The sequence below is a fragment of the Crinia signifera genome, chromosome 5 (assembly GCF_055691185.1).
Source record: "Crinia signifera chromosome 5, ASM5569118v1, whole genome shotgun sequence".
NCBI classification, from domain to species: domain Eukaryota; kingdom Metazoa; phylum Chordata; class Amphibia; order Anura; family Myobatrachidae; genus Crinia; species Crinia signifera.
This window is the reverse complement of record NC_139221.1, coordinates 227,609,963-227,631,648: the sequence shown is the minus strand read 5'-3', so window position 1 is coordinate 227,631,648 and position 21,686 is coordinate 227,609,963. Positions and strand designations below refer to the sequence as shown.

General features: G+C 42.1%; 1 protein-coding gene across 1 annotated transcript in view; it reads right to left on the bottom strand.

Moving 5' to 3' along the window:
• The window catches only part of CPNE4 (copine 4), a 368,148-nt gene that overhangs the window by 19,615 nt on the left and 326,847 nt on the right, over positions 1-21,686 (bottom strand). Inside the window, exons 10-13 of the mRNA XM_083188599.1 lie at positions 20,044-20,103; positions 16,436-16,569; positions 4,633-4,687; positions 215-266 (exon numbers count right to left, since the gene is read on the bottom strand). Coding sequence (XP_083044725.1) covers positions 215-266; positions 4,633-4,687; positions 16,436-16,569; positions 20,044-20,103 — 301 coding nt within the window. The remainder of the gene's footprint in view (positions 1-214; positions 267-4,632; positions 4,688-16,435; positions 16,570-20,043; positions 20,104-21,686) is intronic.

Sequence of the window (21,686 nt, the reverse complement as noted above, 5' to 3'; positions counted from 1 at the left end):
ACATATACTGTATATGATGAATTTCTAAATATCAAACTTTTGGCACTTGGGTGTATGAAAAAAATCTGATACTCTAGAATGCCGTGACTCTAAAAGGTGTGGGTGACACTGTTCTAGATAAACATTATGTATTTTACCCACTACATAAGTTGACTAGTGGACATGTTAATGACCTATTTTTATATTGTAATAATATTCAATATACTACTCGTACCTGCACATTCTGGGTTGTCTTCATTGAAATTTATTGCAAAGTCATGGGAAACCTGAATAAAGACAAGTTACATCAGCCATGCAATCAGTGAGATGAATCAGTACATCATTTGATGGAGATCCAAATCAGGAGAAGCAGCCATAAATAACTTTAGTGGTACTCTGGAACTGTCAATCCAAACAAAAAAGTGAGTGTCTGATCATGTGTTCCCTACCAGTAAAATGCCCTATCTTTTTGAAACATATGGGCCAAAATATTTTTCTGAACAAGTATTTGCTAAAAACCTGGGAGTGTGGTGTACCCAGCTGCCAAGAAAACATTGGCTGCATGTAAAAGCAGCCAGTATTTACCATGCATGCATGTATGTATTTGCATCCCCTGCATTGCAGCATAGTTTTTTCAGGTACACAGTACCTGAAAAAAGCAAGTAGCAAGTAGCGGTACTCTTTACCTAGCACGGCGCCCATCGCGGTCATCGCGGGCATTGAATGCACTTAAAAATCGGGTGCGACGCGATGCCCGCGATTTCCCATAGGGACCAATGTTAAATTTCTCAATTGACCCGATTTTTCTGTTCAATGCCTCAATTGACACGATTTTTCCATAGGAATCAATGTTAAATGGCCCACAGAGGCCAAATAGCCACCCTGAAGTGTGAAATGGCCCCCACAATTGTTAACGCCACCCCACGATCAACGTGAACCCGAAGCGTGGCGAGCGCAGCGAGCCCGCGAGGGGCGGCGGTACGCGTCCTACGACCTTTTCATACCCCCACTATCCACGTCGGCGTGGAGTTGAGAATAGAATAGTGTGGTGAGCGCAGCGAGCCACCGAGCCCGAAGCGTGGCGAGCGCAGCGAGCCCCGCGAGGGGACGAGGATACCTGTGAAGCCCGCGAAGGGACGCGTTTACCTATGAAGGTATCCGCGTCCCCTTGCGGGGCTCGCTGCGCTTGCCACGCTTCGGGCTCGGTGGCTCGCTGCGCTCGCCACACTATTCTATTCTCAACTCCACGCCGACTTGGATAGTGGGGGTATGAAAAGGTCGTAGGACGCGTACCGCCGCCCCTCGCGGGCTCGCTGCGCTCGGCACGCTTCGGGTTCACGTTGATCGTGGGGTGGCGTTAACAATTGTGGGGGCCATTTCACACTTCAGGGTGGCTATTTGGCCTCTGTGGGCCATTTAACATTGATTCCTATGGAAAAATCGTGTCAATTGAGGCATTGAACAGTAAAATCGGGTCAATTGAGAAATTTAACATTGTTCCCTATGGGAAATCGCGGGCATCGCGTCGGTCGCGTCGCACCCGATTTTTAGTGCATTCAATGGCCGCGATGCCCGCGATTTTTTTACCTGCGATGCCCACGATCAAAATCGTGGGCGCCGTGCTAGGTAAAGAGTACCCAAGTAGCTCTTTCTTAAGGATCTCATACAATCGGCCACATATTTCCGCAATATCCCAATCAGCCAAGTGGGGAATTGTGTATATTAAATTATTAAAAACCTTAATTTCCCGATCCCGGGCGCAAATAATGAATTTTTAAAATTAAGGATTAGTGTTAGATGGAAGCTGTATGGAGGCCTTTATTGTATTACCAAATCAGAATCCGGCCCATTATGTATTGCCTTTTAATACAGAACAAACTACTCTGCATTATGTAGTTATCAAGGAAAAAGAAGGAATAAAACAAGGTTCCATGGTAACCCCATTTCGATTGGGGGCAGCACTGGGCACCCACCAGTTGCTACAACATTACATTCAGCGATGGCAATACTGCCTCTATAAGTGCCAGGTATAGAAGGGATTGTACAGTAAACACAGTTGGTAACAAACAAAGCTATAATAGAATCAGATATATGTGATCACTCACATATATCTAGAGAGCGCCACACCAATGGATGTAATCAATATAGATTTATTACTTTTAAAATTATTATAAATCTCTCAATAAAATGTACAATTTAATAAGTACTCACAAAAAAATATAAAAACACAATGGAATAACAATAGATTTGCATACACTCCTGATAAAGTCAATTTAAGGACTGTGTTTAAACAGTAGTATGTCCTTTGATTATCCCTTGATAGGGACTTAGAGCTTTTTAGACAATGATAGTTTCATTAAGGGTGATAGAACAGACCTCAATTTCTTTTTCTATAGCCGATGGAATGAATTGATGGCAATCTCTATTCTGTGTGATTAACAGACAGCTCAAGCTCCCCTGTCAGCGGTCGCCGCCTGTTGACGATCCGCTGATGTGATGTTTGTACAGGGGGCGAGCCGTCCGTCTCCAGCAAGCTGTACAGATTAGCTGTATGCCGGGAATCACAATTAGTGACACGGTGCGGGACTCACCCAGGTTGGTGGAATTACCAGTCGGACGCCGGCTGTTGGTATATGCTGGAAACACTGGGGAGATCACCGCAGGAAGGCAGAAGGAAAAGCGGCTTGAAGATTGTGGAGGCAGGTGGTTGTATCTATCACTCAGTAGTAGCTGTAGGAGGTGTATAGCAATCCTTTACGCGTTTCTCCGCTATAGCAGGGCAGCGGTTTCTTCAGAAGGCAGATCTTCTGAAGAAACCGCTGCCCTGCTATAGCGGAGAAACGCGTAAAGGATTGCTATACACCTCCTACAGCTACTACTGAGTGATAGATACAACCACCTGCCTCCACAATCTTCAAGCCGCTTTTCCTTCTGCCTTCCTGCGGTGATCTCCCCAGTGTTTCCAGCATATACCAACAGCCGTCGTCCGACTGGTAATTCCACCAACCTGGGTGAGTCCCGCACCGTGTCACTAATTGTGATTCCCGGCATACAGCTAATCTGTACAGCTTGCTGGAGACGGACGGCTCACCCCCTGTACAAACATCACATCAGCGGATCGTCAACAGGCGGCGACCGCTGACAGGGGAGCTTGAGCTGTCTGTTAATCACACAGAATAGAGATTGCCATCAATTCATTCCATCGGCTATAGAAAAAGAAATTGAGGTCTGTTCTATCACCCTTAATGAAACTATCATTGTCTAAAAAGCTCTAAGTCCCTATCAAGGGATAATCAAAGGACATACTACTGTTTAAACACAGTCCTTAAATTGACTTTATCAGGAGTGTATGCAAATCTATTGTTATTCCATTGTGTTTTTATATTTTTTTGTGAGTACTTATTAAATTGTACATTTTATTGAGAGATTTATAATAATTTTAAAAGTAATAAATCTATATTGATTACATCCATTGGTGTGGCGCTCTCTAGATATATGTGAGTGATCACATATATCTGATTCTATTATACTTGTCCCCCTACAAACCATCCAATTTGTAATTGGGAGAAGCCAACTACGCTTCTATATTCATTGATATTGGTATCAATACCATTTAAGAATCTAATAAGTTGTGTGCAATTCCCCTCTTTAAATACCATCCGTGTTTCTCCTCCCCTTTTTTCTATAAAAGGTGAGGTCACTCATTGCGCCCGATTGGTTTGGTTTTTCCAACCATAGTTGTTAACAAACAAAGCTGGTTATAAGTATGCCTCAAACCTTGTGTACAGCCTTGCTTTAACAGAGCATTGGAATAAGAAATAATTGATCTGTAAGCTTCCCTGCAGCACAGAGTATTATGCATTAATGCAGTTCCTAAAGAAATCCGATGCGTTAACAGAAAGCTTCAGGCAGATTCCAAATTGACAAAAAGAAAAGCAAATGCGTGTTAGAAAGTGCATAAATAGGCTTATGGAAAATGCATTAAATGCTTCTAATTAACTCCTGTGTGACTGTACTGGGGTTAATGGGAACGTTACTAAGCAGCAGCTGGGCACGTCCGTACATCAAATACAGCTATTATATACAAAACACATTCAGTATGTTGTGGTGATGATGGCTGCAATCTGAAACCACATGTGGTTCAGGCCAAGTATACCAGTTTTCTCTACTCGGTTTGGCTATGTGGAGCGCATGGCCATAAGCGTTTCTATAATGGGTGCATTTCCAACACATTGGGCCTAATTCAGTCCTGATCGCATGATTGAGAATCAGCAGGTCGGACGATTACTGACAGATTGTGCTTGCATACGGGCCATATTACGCATGCGCAAGGCCATCCTGCGAAAACATCCTGCTACTTTTTTGATGGCAGCCCGATCACAAGGTGAATGACAGAAAGCCAATGTTTTTGGATGAATGAATCAGAATAAGGCCTACAGTGTGCCCTACTTCATCAATTAGGACCCAACACATTTTATCCAGCATTGTAACTGTCAGTGTCTTGTACTGTATGTCATGAGGTGATATAGCCAGGTGATGTTAACAATGGAGCGAATTTAAAAAAAATCTTCGACCAGGTCTATATGTGTCTGTTTGTCATACTGTAGATAATCAGGAAAGCCTATTGGCTGTAATTCTCACACTCCAACTTACCTTATATTCGGGGGGTATTCTGGCACCAAAACCGAAGGCAGGAAACATTTTGTCACTAGGAAAATAAGAAAATATTTACTGATGCATAAGTCCATAAAATGACACCTGCGTTCCAATCGCACCGCCTCACTTCTAGTAAGCAGGTGTAATTGACTATAGGTGTGCTTTTAAGTGACAGAAAATAACAGTATACAAAATAATTGTTGTTTAACATAAATGCTGAGCACAACATTCCATTCTTGTTAAAAATGCAATTTGATGCAAAACTTGCTGAATAGTTACTTATGCAATTACTTTTCAAACTTAGAACCGTATCGCCATCAAAAAGGAATTTTGATGAACCTGAATATAGTATTTTCCCGAAAAGAACAAGTTTGCTCCTCTGCCGTTTATGGTAGTTTATGGTGCAAACACAGAATGCAGAATGCTTTTAACTAGCAATAATAAATAATGCTGCCATTGTGTATCTCTAGATACATTTTTTTAGAATATACCTGATTTTAGTGTGTGTATCTCTTCATCATTTCATCTGACTACCAAGCTAATGGTTAATTAGAAGTCTTTACTAACTCTGAAAAAAAGATATATTTACTAAAAGTTGATTTTCATAATTTTTTTTTTTTTTTGCAATTCAAACAGTCTGGTTTAAATGTTTATATTAAAAAATTAGTCTACATTGAATTTTGAACGATGTTAATTTATTTTGATTTATTTATTAACAGTTTCTTATATAGCGCAGCATATTCCATTGCGCTTTACAAAAGGGGACAGTAATACAACAAACAGGGTACTTACAGACAGTCAAAAGGTAGGAGGGCCCTGCTCACAAGCTTACAATCTATAGGGAAAAAGGCATTGATACATAAGGATAGATACTGTATTCTTTATTGCATCTATTCCACCAGAATGCAAGGTTCTGTGACTGGTTCTGGAATTTGATAAGCTTGCCTGAAGAGATGAGTTTCCAGGGAACACTTATAGGTTTGGAGACGGGAGGAGAGTCTTATTGTGCTTGGGAGGGCATTCCACAGACTGGGTGTATCCCGAAGAAAGTGCTACAGTCGGGAATGGGAGCGAGTAATGAGTGTGGATGAGAGACGCAGATCTTGGGAGGAGCATAGAGGTCGTGTTGGAAGATATTTTGAGATAAGAGAAGATATGTATGTTGGTGTAGTTTGGTTTATGGCTTTGTGTGTAAGTAAAATAATTTTGTATTGAATACGGTAGAATACAGGTAACCAATGAAGTGACTGACAGAGTAGCTTTGCAGACGATGAACGTCTAGCTAGGAAGATTAGCCTCGCAGCTGCATTCATGATGAACTGTAGTGGTGAGAGTCTGTATTGGGGAAGGTCTATAGGGAGACTATTGCAATAATCAATGCGTGAGATGATGAGAGCATGGATTACAGTTTTTGCAGTGTCTTGTGTAAGGTAAGGGCGAATTTTGAATATGTTTTTAGGTGCATGTGGCATGATTTTGAGACAGATTGAATGTGGGGTACAAAGGAAAGTTCAGAGTCAAGGATAACACCTAGGCAACAAGCTTGAGAGGTAGGAGTGATTGTCATATTCTCAACAGCAATAGAGATATCAGGTTGGTAACTACTATTTATTAACGGAAATATAATTAATTCTGTTTTTGAAATATTTTGAAAGTTTGAGGTGACGAGATGACATCCAGGATGAAACAGCAGAAAGGCATTCAGAGACACGGCTCAATACAGATGGGGGCACAGGTCCGGGGAGGATAGGTAGAGCTGAGTATCATCCGCATACAGATGTTACTGAAATCCAAAAGAGCTGATTAGTTTTCCAAGAGATGAGGAATAGATTGAGAAAAGCAGAGGACCCAAAACTGAACCCTGAGGTACTCCAACTGAAAGAGGTAGCAAAAAGGAGGAAGAATCAGAGAAACAAACACTAAAGGAGCAGTTAGATAGGTAGGATGAGAACCAAGAGAGGGCTGTGTCTTTAAGACCTAGGGATTGTATTGTTTGTATAAGAAGTGTGCGGTCAACAGTGTCAAAATCAGCAGAGAGATCTAGAAGAATTAGTAGTGAATAGTGGCCTTTAGACTTAGCAGTGACCAGATCATTCACAACTTTAGTCAGTGCTGTCTGTGTAGTGGAGGGTTGGGCATGAAAGCCTGACTGAAGTGGGTCCAGTAAGAAAGTGTGTGAGGCGAGTGTAGGCAAGTCTTTCAAGTCGCTTGGAGGTGCATGGAAGTTGAGAGATGGGACAGTAGTTTGAGAGAGAGCTTGGGTCAGAATTCTGTTTTTTCAGAATCAGAGTAATAACTGCGTATTTGAACAATGAAGGAAAGACACCAGTAGAGAGAGAGAGAGGTTACAGATTTTAGTTAAGATTGGGATGAGCACAGGATGAGCACATTGGGATGTTAATGTTCTTATTTTAAAGTGGCTCACCATTGGATCTGTTACTAGTGCTAGGACTGTTGAGCCTGACTAGATCTTGGACCTGAAAGTGGTTAAAAATGAAAAAGATAAATAAAATCATGCTCAAGTAACACAACAATGATTAAGGGGCTAATTCTGTCTAGTTTTTTTGGGTCCGAATTAGTCCATGTCCCTGATGTTCAGGGTTTGCGCTCGCAAACCCCGGGAGCGAACACTCACCAGGCCGTTCACTTGAGGCAGGGAGGGAAGGGGGCAGGTATGGGCGGTAGCAGCAGAACACCCAGTGTGTTATGTAGGCGTGGCAGTGCCTGCTTGGGGTGGGCACCTTTTATTAGTGAAAAGCAGAAAAATAATTTGATGGTGAGCGACATCAAATGATTTTTCGCCCACACAACTGCATGTGAGGGGTCATGTTAGCGTACACATCCCCTCGCAAGCTACCGGGAGTATTCAGGTAGCGGGGGGGGGGGGGGGGGGAATTTGGCGGGGTAGCGATTTCCTGTTCGCTAGGCTGCGTGTACAGGTCTGAATCATGCCCTAATATCACTTATAATCAATCTGCAGTAAATAAAAATGTTATGAGAATCAACCATTAGTAAATACACCAATTAGTATCACCTGGATACAAGATGTGGAGCCTGCCCCAGTTACTGTAATAGCTATGCCTTAGTTTTACTTTTCAAAAGCAGGTCCCACAAAATATATAAAATATAATAAGCTTGGCCCCGTACACACTAGACAATTTTCTAAAATATATCACTAAAAAGGGCCCTTCTAAACGATATTGTTTAAAAAAAATCTAGTGTGTATGCTCAATATCGATAATGATGAGCGCTCTGTCACTGACCCCCCCTCCCCCTCCAATTCGTCTGTGCAGTATGCTCAATAATGACTACATCAACAAGGTTTGCTCTCAGGGGGCAAGGGTGACATTACTGCAATATCTTTTACCGATATTGGTCAGTGTGTCAATATAGTTCAGTCGGGCTTACAGCCATTATTGTTAATGATATTGACAGCAGAGCTGTCACCTAGTTTGTACGGGGCTTAATGCCATTTTTAATGATCATTATAATCTCTGCGTAATCTGCATTTTTTTCCAAAGGATCCTTACCCAGTGGACGTCTGCACATGCACAGTAGCTGTAAATTAATCACATTAGCGTGATTTTACCTACAAAATGCTGGGTGAGCCCAGGAAAACACTGGGAGTCCATATGCGAAAGCAGGTGGGCACCTGCCTTCCAGGGTAGGCGGTTGACATTCACAGGACGTCAGCCGCCCGCCCCGTTCTCGGACCTGGACAGTCTAAGTCAGCCGTGATTGACTTAGATTTGCGAGCAGGAAAACAATAATTCGATGGTCGGCAACCATCCAAGGATTTTGCCCCGGTACGCTACCCTGCGAACAGATGTTGATGAAAACATCCATTCACAGTGCAGCGGGGATGTCCGGACCCTAGATGGCTTGCTAAGTAGTGAATTTTCGCTGCTTAGTGAGCCAACCAGAATCACCCCGTTATTCTGTAACATCTAAATATTTTTTTTCACAAAGTTTGAAATGTCTTGTTCCACTGATGTTATTTGGAGGTCTTTGTTTTAAAGGACGTAACGAATAGACAAATGCCCTCTGACTTGTTAAACTGAAATGGATAAAAGTGATTTTCAGGCATCTCTTAGAAAGGTTATGGAGAAAGTCTCCTATTGCTCTTTTTAAGAGAAGATTAGAAGGTAGAAATGGAAAGGAGAAACCTTAGCTACAAAATAATGTAATACTTCAGAGTGAATAAAGAAATATATTGAGCATATCTGTCCCACGTACCAAGTCAAAGGGCAATATTCAATGAACATAATCGCGGCGTGCAGCGAATCCTGTTTAGGATTCGCTGCACTGTCGCCACGTTCCGGAGGGCTGGAGCCTTCGCTGCCAGCCCTCCCTGTCCCAGTATTCAATGCCGCAGGGGCTCGCTTAAATATATATCCACATGAATAAAAATAGCATGCCCCTTCACATAATAAAATTCCTGATTTTTTTACACCAAATGTAAAGAAAAAACTTTAAAAGTTTAGTTTAAAAGTTCACATTCCACTTCATTATGAAAAGATGGCGATTTGCTACACGGTGACAGTTTCTTATATAGCGCAGCAGATTCCGTTGCGCTTTACAATAGTAGACAGTGATAAGACAAACTGGGTAACAACAGACAGACTTGGAGGTAGGAGGGCCCTGCTGCAAGCTTACAATCTATAGGGTATCTTGTCATATTCTATTGACTCATACTGTGCATGGTCTCATTGTGTGGGTTTAATTTGGATTTAAGAAAGCATGGTAGATAACAGAATGGCCTTACTGCTGAATACAGCAGGGATCCAATGGCGTACTTGTAATGTTTACAGAGTGTGCAGCGCACAAGGGCCCCTGCAGTCCAGAGGCCCACACTACAACCACTTCTCCCATTTCTTAAATGCTCACCTTTCCCGAGTCCACCATTGGCGGCACAAATTGTTACAGGGAAAATGGCGTGGCATCCATTTTCCTGGAGTTTTGCAGATATTGCGTAGATAAATCACTATCGGCACATGCGTATTAGAGTCTGAACCCCTAGTGCTCAGACTCTACAGCGCTGCGACTAAACATCCAAGGGGGCTCGGATGGAGTACTCTTTTGTTAAACCGGCCCTACTGAGATCAACATTAAACACTTTAGTCAGATAACATCTTTGTCCTGCATTTAGACACATTTTTAAGATTGCAGTAAATGCCCTTGAAAATATTTTTTTATATATAAAATTCTATCCCACATTTTTGGGTTCATTCCATCACTTTGAAGAACCCCAGTTTAACTCTATGATCGGTATGTGACCTTTTAATAGAATGGATAATCATAACCATTCCTCGTCTTCTCTTCACACCTGCTCATCTTCTGTTTTCATCCTAATCCTTTTCTCATTTTTTATTGTATTTAATAAATCATGTATATTGTTTTTTATACATATGTTATGTTCCACAGCGTGATTAACTTGTTCAATTGTTGTACCGTGCCCCTGATGAAGTCTTATCTAAGACGAAACGCGTTGGTTAATGGGAAAACTGCAATATCCGCCTACATTATAATGTATATTGTATAAGAGGATACTTGTTGTTATCAATTCACTGAAATTGTACTACTATAACCTTCATTGTATACTGCTATGCCCTGTGGGCAGTTTTATTAAAGACATTTTTTACTGTGACCGAATGTCATTCAATAGTATAGGGTTTAGCGCACCTTGAAACCCCCATCTTTTTTCTATAAAATTCTATGTTTGTTATTTTCCTCAGACCAGCCATTATTTATATTGCTGATAATCAATGCATTTACAGTAGCAATCTTACGAAGAAGGCGAAAATATTAAGAGGAAGATGATTGGTGCATTCACAAGGAAGAGTTTAATATTTTCATCTACTGTAAATAAAATGTTTGTCTTAAAATATGTGCCAGGTGTTTGAAGTTTTTAAACTAATCAATGAAGATTTTTTGATTAAGGTCTTTACGTCTTTTCAGCGCATGCCTTTCACATACATCATCTCTGGTTTACCACAGTGCATGGATAAGCAGCTGTGATGGCCACTGGGGTTTTCCTACCTGGGCGTCTTCGAATCATTGTTTTTCTCTAGTAAAATTGCTGTCAATCAGTAAACTATTGCTATTTCAGCACATGAAACAGAGGTCTCCTACGGTTTAGTTTTTCCTCCCTCAAAGATCTTGATCTGTTTTTTATTCTGTCAATAACCAGTTTCTGACGTGTGGGATCAGGGCTTTATATTTGTTACCAATATGAGTGAAAGTGAACATTTATGAGTTGACCTTAATGCCCCCCCTGTGATAGTGTTTCTGCTTAATCAATACTTTCTCTGCTGCTTTCATAATATGATCCTATGGCAAAAGACAAAAGCATAAAAAAAAGAAACGTATAGTATAGAACAACAGAGAAACAGCGTCTATTTATAACTTCTAAGCACACACACACGTAGATGGGGATTTAATTTTTTGCAGAGAAAATTTATATGCATGTTTATATTATTATATACATGTACAGACAACATGTGAAATTATACGACACCAACTCATTTAAGTTAGCTAAAATTACTTAGAAAATTATTTCTATGAAAATGTATGCTGTGCTGTTTTATTTTGACGTCTTTACTTTTTTCTGTTAACTTTTTATTTGTTTTCTTATGTAATAGTTTGAGTAACAATCTGATAAGAATAGAGAACACTTTAAAGGTGGCCATACACATGCAGATTTATCTTCAGATCTGGCTGGTTGGAACAAAAACATGGTTCTGGATGAGAGCAAATGACAGTTGAACATTTGCTTGGAAATGCTGGAAAATTGACAAACTGTCACTCATCCATAACCATGTTTTTGTTACAACCAGGCAGATCTGAAGATAAATCTTACTAGTGTATGGGCACCTTAAAGGTCACACTTTGTCAATTATTTATTAAATTATGTAAATTATGATAATACTGTGGATTAACTCAACATACTTATTTAAACTTTATTATATTACTGTGGCAATTAAATAAGTCTGGGTACACATACTGTACCTTGTAGTTTCATCTGCGTTCCCACCGTCGCAAATACTGAGCGGAAAACCCAGCAAAGCATATACATTTACGTACTTATATGTTAGTTGGGCGCCCACTATAGTTAGTACGCTCATACCCCCACTATCCATGTCGGCATGGAGTTGATTTTATATAGTGTCGCGAGTGCAGCGAGCCACCGAGCCCGAAGCGTGGCGAGCGTAGCATGCCCCGCGAGGAGACGCCGAAAACTAAGCAAATAGCTTAGTGGGCGCCCAACTAACATATAAGTACCACATTTACATATCGACCACTCAGAGTCTGGCAAAACATTTAAATTTGCCCACCATATTGCAGCCACGGTGCACAGACCGATATTTATGCAATATGCAATGTATATATAAGCTGTGCTGCTAACAGACATTGGCCCTTATTCTGGTTCCCCTCACAAAGGCAATTTCCTTCTCAAATGGACAAAACCATGTGCACTCCAGGTGGGCAGATGTAACTTGTGCAGAGAGCCCATAGGGGCTGAGCTTGGACATAAACGACATTGGGAGTGTCATTATTCTTCTCAGCATCAATGAAATCTATGGGATTAACACTAATATAAGTTATTTTGATTATTTGTTTTTACATGTCACAAGTTTGGTGTAAATTGCTCGAGGTATTCCAGAGATCGATCGATCTATCTAAACACATTCACTCTTTGTGAATGGGAAGCCTAATGACCTTATCTATCTTATCTATCTGGTTCTTGTACTGTCCCAATGCCCAAACTCAGCCTACAGATTTTATTGCTAGGATTTAAGCTGCAATAATAATTATTATTTTTTTATATTGGAGTTCTTATAACCAAAACGTACCAATTAAATTTCAGTGACATTGGTTCCATAAGCAAAACATCCCTAACCTCGGCCCTCAAGGTACACTAAGATACACTTAGAACAGATTTTAGTGATATCAGGCTTCAGCAAAGATGGTAAAGCAAAATATGAGGCAATAATGAAGCCACCTGTGCTCAAGCAGGGATATCACTGAAACTTGGACTGTTGATGTGCCTTGAGGACCGAGGTTGGGAATTCCTGCCATAGGTGGTTCATTATTTGAGTCATTTACAAACACAAATGTCTGTTGTTCTACAGTATACTGCATATTAAAGTACTACTTCATAGCCGTCCAGTAGATGGATTACGGAATGTGCCATCTCTTTTATATTTCTGGATTTCTAGAAAAACAATACTTTCCTTTAGCTGGTAAACATCTTAAATAAAATTCAGCAGTATTTTATTGTTGTTTTAAACTGCAGCTATGCAACTTTGTCACGCAGTTCTCCGTGTCCTGTTTCATTATTCATGTTCTAAATTCTGTAACTATTTATTAGACCTAATAAAAACCTGGACCAATAACTGCAGTTGCAGGCTACCACAAAGCAAAACCAAACGTGAGTACATATTTACCCAGAGAATGGATGGTGTAAGTTTTACAGTATTACATATTCTGGGACAGGTGCAGATTTGGCTTCAAAATGGGCATAAATGATTGTTCAAAAATAGCACTGCCAAACATAGCATATTTCTTGAGCTACCTTGTACACAGAAATGACAACCTCAGGCGCGCACGCAGCTGGAGTTTCTGAGTACCCAGAAACCCCCCTGCTCGCCGAGCTGTACTATTTTTAACACAGCCTATGGTAGCGGTCTCACCTGGAGACAGGGCAGGCTGAAGCTGGGCTGACAGCAGGGGGAGCTAGCTGCAGTGGCAGCGCGCAGCTCCTCCCAGTCAGTCAATGCTCCGTGTGGCTGGGTGAGACCTGGCTGCGGGGAGGCAGGGATTTGTCCCCAGCAGCTAAACAGGTGCACTCCTCTGATGTTTGAGGGAGTGAGTGGGGGGGGGGGGGGGGTGGAGGGGGGGTTCTATGTTTTTGTGGATATGGTGTATGTGTGTATGTATTCTGTGTGTGTGTGCATGCTGTGTGTATGTACAGTATGCTATGTACTGTGTGTGTCTGTGTACTTGTGTGTATGTATGCTACTGTATGTGTGTCTGTGTTTCTGTATGCTATGTGTATCTGTGGGTACATGCTGTGTGTAGGCTATGGGCAGGATGTATTAAAATACATCGCCGCCCTCCGCGGCCCCCCCGCCGCGATGCCGACGCATATGTACTAACATATGCGGCTGGCATCGCGATGCGGTGACGGAGGCCCCCCCGCGATACCTGGAATGTGATGTGCGGGGGGTCTCTGTCACCTCCCTGCCCCCTCCTGCATCTCTCACGCCGGGGACAGCTAAGCAAGCTGTCCCCGGCGCCTCCTCCTCCCCCCTGCAGCCGTAAGGACGTCCAGCTGCCTCACTAGGGGGAGGAAGGTGTTACCTTCCGGGTCCAGGAGGACCTAGACCAGGTAAGAGAAGGAGGGGGAGAGGGGGGTCGGCGGATTTTTCGGCGGAGGCGTCGGGCGGCGAAAAGAAGCCCATATGCTTCTATAGGGTATCGCCACCCAAAGGTGGCGATACCCTACACTGTGGTGACGTGGCGGCCGGGTAATAGTACATAGGAAAATGCGGTAAAACGGGGGTTTTACCGCATTTTCCCATTAGTACATCCCGCCCTATGTGTGTGAATGTATGCTATGTGTGTTAGTGTCTGCAGTGTGTATGCATGCTATATGTGTGTGTATGTACAGAAGAATGTGTGTATATGTGTGTGTGTAATGGAAAACCCCCATGAAAATCCTGCGTTTGTCCCTGAACACATTTGGAAATGTGTCTGCCTCTGCATCCCCAGCATAGGCGCCTGGTTTATGCTAATTATCAGAAACAGAAGCATATACTGTATTTACTCTGGTATTAAGAGGTATAAATACTGGTCTCAGCCTGCGTTTGTGCACCCTTTTCTTTTCCCCACTCTGCTTCTCTCATTGGGGAAGACTGAGGAAGCCGCCGAGCACAGTTAAAGGTGGAGAAACACGTTTTTGAGCCCCCATATGCGCTGGTCCTGCAGCTACTACCCTGTTAGTGCTTACTTTGGATTACAAATCGTCCAGCTGGTTGGTCCCAGCAGAACAAGTTCTCCCAACTTCTCACATTTCCGGAGTGCAATTCTGGTAACAAGCTTGGAGAGACTGACCTCAATATATGTCACACTAAAAGCGCAGTAATCACATGATTCAAGTTCTATGCAGGACTGGTAACTATGATACAAATCTATCAAAACCATTGCCTCTAACAGAACTCTTTTGATAAATATACAGCCTCATATGTGTTTACCTGATTGATTCACAAAACGGCAATCCTAGCTATTATTAGCTTTTATTGTATGTGTTATATGTTGTATGTCTTGTCTGTCTGATTTATTGTGCACAATTGTTATATATTGTATGGAAAACATTTTTCCTTTTCTGTGTGTTATTTTAATAAATGAAATTTCCTTGGAATATACTATGTATGGACATTTAATTTACTGAGCAGGACTGCGCTTCTTGAAGTGCCAGACACCATTTTGGTTTTTGACACAACTCTCTGTTTCTCATTGGGGCAGATGTATTATGCCTGAAGAGATAAACTGGGTTTCCTTTGGGTACTCTGGTTTCCTCCCATAATCCAAAAATATACTGGTAGGTTAATTGTCTCCCAACAAAATAACCCTAGAATGTCTGTGTGTGCGTTTAGATGTGGCAGGGAATATAGATTGTAAGCTCCACTGGGGCAGGGGCTGATGTGAATGTTTAACTATACTCTGTAAAGCGATAGGGAATATGAATGCGCTATATAAGAAACTGGTAATAGAAATATAAAGGGAAAGGAGCTAAAGCACCAGCCAATGAACTGTGTTTGAAAATGACAGTTGGGAGCTGCTTGGCTTGTGGTTTATCTCCTCTTTATCTCTTCTCCAAGCTTAATACATCTGCCCCAGTGTTTGGCGATGTGAGTTGTAACACATACAATTCTGCATTGGCACATATAAAAGCATTTTAATTGACGGCATGCACAGTTGGAATTTGCCAAATTTAAATTACACATTAACCCCTTCACTGGTACTCCCGAGTATTTTCCGGGTTATGCTCCAGTGCGCAGATGGGAAAACCCGGAAAATTCTTGGGAGTGCCACTGCCTGCGCTCCCTCCCACCGGGCAGCGCCGCTGACTGCTGAGATCAGTGCCATGCTCAGCTTCAGCGGCTGCCCGCTTTTCCTCCTTCCCTGGCTGAGTGTGGCGGGACCTTGTAATGTCATGCCACATACAGCTGGGTTGCCATGTGCAGGGCCGGGGCAGTGGCTGATAGACTGTTCAGTGCCCTTTCCCGGGGTTGCAGTGGTGTTTTTTTTAGGGAGCGCTCCCTAAAAAAATATAATAATAAAACACCACTGAAGGGGTTAAAGGGTCGATTCGGGCCTGTTATTGATGGTGGGGGTAGGGGTTGGCTGTGCATGTGCAGAATCCCTGAGTGAATGCCTTGAGTATCAGACTCGCCAAGGCGTTCACACGAGCAGGCGGCAATATCAGGGGAAAGCCCAGCGTTTTATGGGCATCCCATTCGGCGGGGCAGCAGAGCGGCGCTGTCCTGTTCGCTAGGCTGCCAGTATATGCAGCCTAGCAAACAGATTTGAATTAGACCCAAGGTTGCATCTCAGCCTCAGTCCTTCTGTGTAAGCACATTTTTACCTAATATAAGGGGCAGCTTATTTAAAGAGGGACTATCTGTATGGGTACATATATGGTTAAACCTTTCTCATCAACATTCTTGATAATAATGACAAAGCTATTTCATTGTAGACAGGTACAGTAGAGAAAAGGGATGCAACAAACTGTTACCTGTCATAATCTTGGCAAATCTCTCCTACAGCCACCAGTGCTTTCAGATACTCATTGGGCTGGTAAGGATGGATATAGTGCAGTGAGCAGCTGTTCCGTGGGTCACCGTTTGATGCTGTGAAATCGATTGCTACCTAGAATGAAATAAGTCATGTTACATTACAGTTACTCCATGGAGAACCAGGTGACTGCCAATCAAATGATTTGGTGTAATTTTAAAGTTAAACTCAATCCAGTCTCATTAACTCACAGTCTCAACTCAAACAAGAAGGTCCAATTTTCACATTTCTGTAGTGTCTGCAAATAACAGGGCAGGAATAAGGGCCACACTCATTGTAAGATGAGGAGGAGCTATGACCAGCACTGTGTGGCTGTGGCCAGTGCTGTGTAGGTGTGTGCATCCCGTACACTCGGCTCGTGTCTCCTTAATTATATACAGGTAGAAAATCATCCCTAATGTCTCATTTAATATATAAAAGTAAGTACAGTGCAAATAGAAATCCACCCAAATGTTACTAAATGTTAGGCTCAGCGATTGCTTGGTACACCACTGTCTACCAATATACAATTAACCTTTTACTTTTAGATCTATAATGCAGGCTATATCACAAATATTTCTAGCATTATGTACACAATGCAATAGACCTGTATTGCAATTTACCAAAAGTTCCAAAAACTTGGATGGGGTTCAATGGCCACCGCCACTGTCTTGTTCAGACAGTATTTCATGCTGTAAAAAAATGTCTGCTGAATATGTCCCACCCAAATAGTTGCTGCCTCAGAAGAGACACTTGCTAGATAAGGCGCTAGCCTTTTTGGGGATGACCATTTACTACAGTACATGGAGCTGAAAGATGGAAGCAGACTGTGGCAGGAGCGGACAGTGGTGTCGGGACTGCAGCAGACAGGAGAAGTGGCACGCCAAAACAACTCCAGACAATGAGCAGGTAGTGACAATGGTAAGAGGTTGTATGTTGCACTGATGTATAGGTCAACATATGATGCAAGGGGACATTACTGTATGGGGCATAATTTGGTGCAAGGGGCTTGTGTGGGACATAATTTGTTGTTTGGTCCGAAAGCTGACCCCTGTTCGGCAATAGGTTACACTTTTGCTATAGTGCAACTACATAAATTGTATTTGCCTATATTGTGCAGGCCCCTGGCCATACATGCATACATAATTCAGCCACGTCTAACCCTACATTAAAGTCCTTGTGAAAGCAATCACTTTTGTAATCACTCTTCCCGGTGATGGGCTCAGTGGCGTAGCTATAGCTCCGCAGCCCCCGCGATGGCGGGGAGGCGCAGAGAACATGTGGGCGCCGGGGGTCTGCGGGGCTATAGCTACCACTTACCCGCTGCTGTTCGCCCGCATCTGCCTGTCACGGTCCCGTATCTCCCGGCGCCGGCTCCTGCTGCTATAATGAAAATGGACTCTTAGAAAATGGCTGGCCCCATACTGCAGACAGAATTCTGTCTGCAGTATGGGGGCAGCCATTTTCTAAGAGTCCGTTTTCATTATAGCAGCAGGAGCCGGCGCCGGGAGAGACGGGACCGTGACAGGCAGATGCGGCCGGGCAGGTACGTCAAGGGGAGGGAGGGGGCCTAGGGGAGGGGGGCGCCGAAAAATATGCGGCGAGGGGGCGACAATAAGGTAGTTACGCCACTGGATGGGCTCTTACCTGAACAAATGTCCTGACAAGTGGTTTTGGTAGAGTACACAAATAACAGATATAACAGATTGCCCACAGCATGGGGTAATAAATAGCCATTTAATGTTACAGTATATTGGGGTAGATGTATTAAGCTTGGCGAAGAGATAAACTGGAGAAAAAGTTGAGATAAAGTTGAAGGAGATAACACTCCAACCAATCAGCCATGTTTGAAATATGACAGTTGGGAATTGATTGGCTGGTGCATTATATCCTTTCACTTTATCTCAAGTTTATCTCCAGTTTATCTCTTCGCCAGGCTTAATACATCTGCCCCAAGCAGTGGCGTAACTATACATTTTGCTCCCCCCTGCCAAAATGTTTGTGGCTGTGTTTGAAAAATGTCAGGTAGAATCTGATTAACTGGTTGTTTATCACTGTCCATTTTATCACTTTTCAAGCTTAGTACATCTCACCCCCTATGTGTTATCTAACTGGCTTTTGTATAAATACAGAAATCCTTTCTTGTTAAATTATAAAGTTTATTTTCAGTTATTCCGTTTGTTGTTCTGGTTATCAAGCACTGTGGTTAGTAAGTGCACTGACATAGATGTAATTCATACAGTGTCTTTGGACACTGCTGCTGTATGAAAATATGCTAATGCCGCAGGAGACATCTCATAAAAAAAATGGCTCCTGACAGTTTCTGTGATCAGCTTCTGCATCCGAGGACGCAGCATCGAATAATCTGCAAAAGCATTGTTCATGGCCTATGTAATCACACAGCAGAGGCCTTGGAATCTGCATCGGAAATTGTTCAATACACCCTATTTTGTAAAACACACACCGTTGTCACGCGACCCCCAAACAGCCGTAGTATGTCAAGTGTGTAACGGCTTTGGGGAGCAATGGAACAGCCATCATGCACTGACCTGTGCGCAGATTAGTAACCATTGGAGATGTACAAGTACAAGAAGGCCACTGTGCTTGTGTACATCTCTGTATAAGGCCCAATGTCGTTACAGACACAACACAATATTTTTTTTTTCAAGTTTTGGTATGTGTTGTGGAAATACAAATCACACCTTTTCAAACCCAAGGAAGTTCTTATTTTAGCAAGCACAAGGAACGTGTTCTCTACTCCATTAAAAAACCCTATACACAGCTTGATATCCTGCACTTTGATGAAAACAGCCATTAAAGGCTAAGGTCTGGGAAGCTGATGGAATCACTCATATTGATCATATTCTTTCAACATAAAAGCTTTTGGAAGACTATAGAAACAAAACAGGCACATTACTGGTGTGTGCAGTAGTCATTGTTGCTACCAACTGTATAAGTACAATAGAGTAAGTAAAGAATGCAGCATCACAGTGGGGAAGTTCTCATTAGCACTATAATTTAGCAGGAATGTCCTCGCAGCCTCTTCTCAAACCTTTGCTTATGACCCCATTTATTTTTCTCATCAAACGCCCTATTCTTCACAGCTGCTTCTTCTCCGGTCACAATACAAATTGTAATATCCTTTAAAAAAAATCTAACAGTAACGCACACCACAATGAGTGGCAATGCTTTGTTTTGTGAGCATATGGGTAAAGAAATACCATTAAGAGCTCACGTAGACCTAGACACTAAAGTGCGCAATGCACATGTATTATTTATAGAGGGTCACAGTGCGCTGGCTGGATATTAAAGCCCCATGTATGCGCACAGCATCTATTACTTATTCTGCAGTACTGGGCAGGGGGTACTCCCAACTGCCCCCATCACGGAACACTGCCGGCCCCGGTCGGAACACGGGACTGTCCCGCGAAAAAGCGGAACAGTTGGGAGGTATGGTCTACTTATATTCCATCGCTAAATTTTTTTTTTATTTTTTTTTCATAAGTTGTTTTATAACCAGCCACCACTATAAAAAATATGAATATAAAGTCTGCATAAAAATGTACTTACTGTAAACTGTATTTGACATCCACCCATGATGTAGTCTAAGAATGAGTGCATTTTGTGGATCTGGAAGTAGAAATCATAATATCTGGTTATATTTTACACAATGAATGCTATGAGAACATAACATACAATATGGAGAAACTGAATATAGAACAAAAGGATTGGCATAAAAAGAGAAGACACAATACTGATATTATCTAGTGTTACTCGTACTTTCTATGTAGATACTGTACAGCAGAATTCAGATAGTAAATTGTAGACTATTTTGCTGTAGAAAATAGAAGTGATGTATATCACTTTCATATATAAAATACTTGAAACCCTCTGGGTCAGATGCATTAAGCCTAGAGAAGTGATAAAGTGAAAGGTGATAATTCAGCAGCCAATCAGCTTCTTACTTTCATTTTTCATTATCCCTGGCCACTTTATCACTTCCCTAGGCTTAATAAATCTGCCCCTCATTGTGTTGAAAACTGTGCAACATTATTTAAGAAGTGGTTAAGAAGGATTTAAATAATACTGTAAATAAAGTATATACTGCTCCCCGGGTTTATGCACTCCAAACAAGGCGGCACAACTGGAAGCACCAGTGGCCCGAAGCTCACCTGAGGACGCTTACTACAGGGCAAGAAGCCTCTTTCAAAGTGTGGAGCTCCACCAAATAAGTATAATATACTTTTTATTATTTTTTATATGCTGCATGATACATTTTAAGTATTCAGCCAGGACACTGGCTGTTCAGCAGTTGAACACTCCGTTTTTTTGTGCATCCATGCTTCATTTACTAAATACTTACTCTTTAAGTCTGGCAACTATCAGGCTACACTAATATCCACAAAGGACATACTGTACTGTATGCTTTAATAATCATCTAACAACTGTGGAAAAACAAATCTTGATACCTGAACTGTGAGAGAGTTCAATCAATTGACACTTTACATATTGCCTGATTAATAAGCCACCAGTAAATTCAAGATATGGATGGGGGGGAGTAGGAGTGAATTGCGCTGCTGATTATAAATATTAACACACTAAATGGCTGTGTAGAGAAGAATGCAGGACACACTGTAGCCTTTTTTGTATAAATTTTTATCTAGAAAAACACATAAGATTACAATAAACATATACAGTAATGAATAAAAATATATAATATAATATGAGTTGGGATCCCAATTAAACAGCTAATTTAGCTTGAATATCAACACAGTAGATGTATTTTTAAGCTCAGCAAAGTTGGATTATGATGATAAAGTAGAGCCTGAAGATAACGTTATTCTGCAGGTAGAGATTATAGCAGATAAATAGATCCGGGCTTGTATAAGACTGGTCAGTCAAATATATGGTGTAATACAGTCACATTAATATATGCTCACCAAGATAATGGAGTCCGTTCGGGGTGGTTAGTAGGTGTATTATGCAGGCGGTTCCAATTTGTAGAGCTAGGGAGCCCCTCAGATGGACTAGAGACTCCTCTCGGCGGAACGCCGGCAGATTCTCACCGCAGTGTGGGGTGAAATCACCGTTCAATCTGCGGTGGTAAGGAGTAAGCTGGTTGGTAAGGTGCCGTCCTGCAGTGGTCCCCGAACTCCTCTGTCTCACGTAGTTGGGCTGTGCGCAGCTGATGGCCGGCAGCTCAGAGTGGGAGT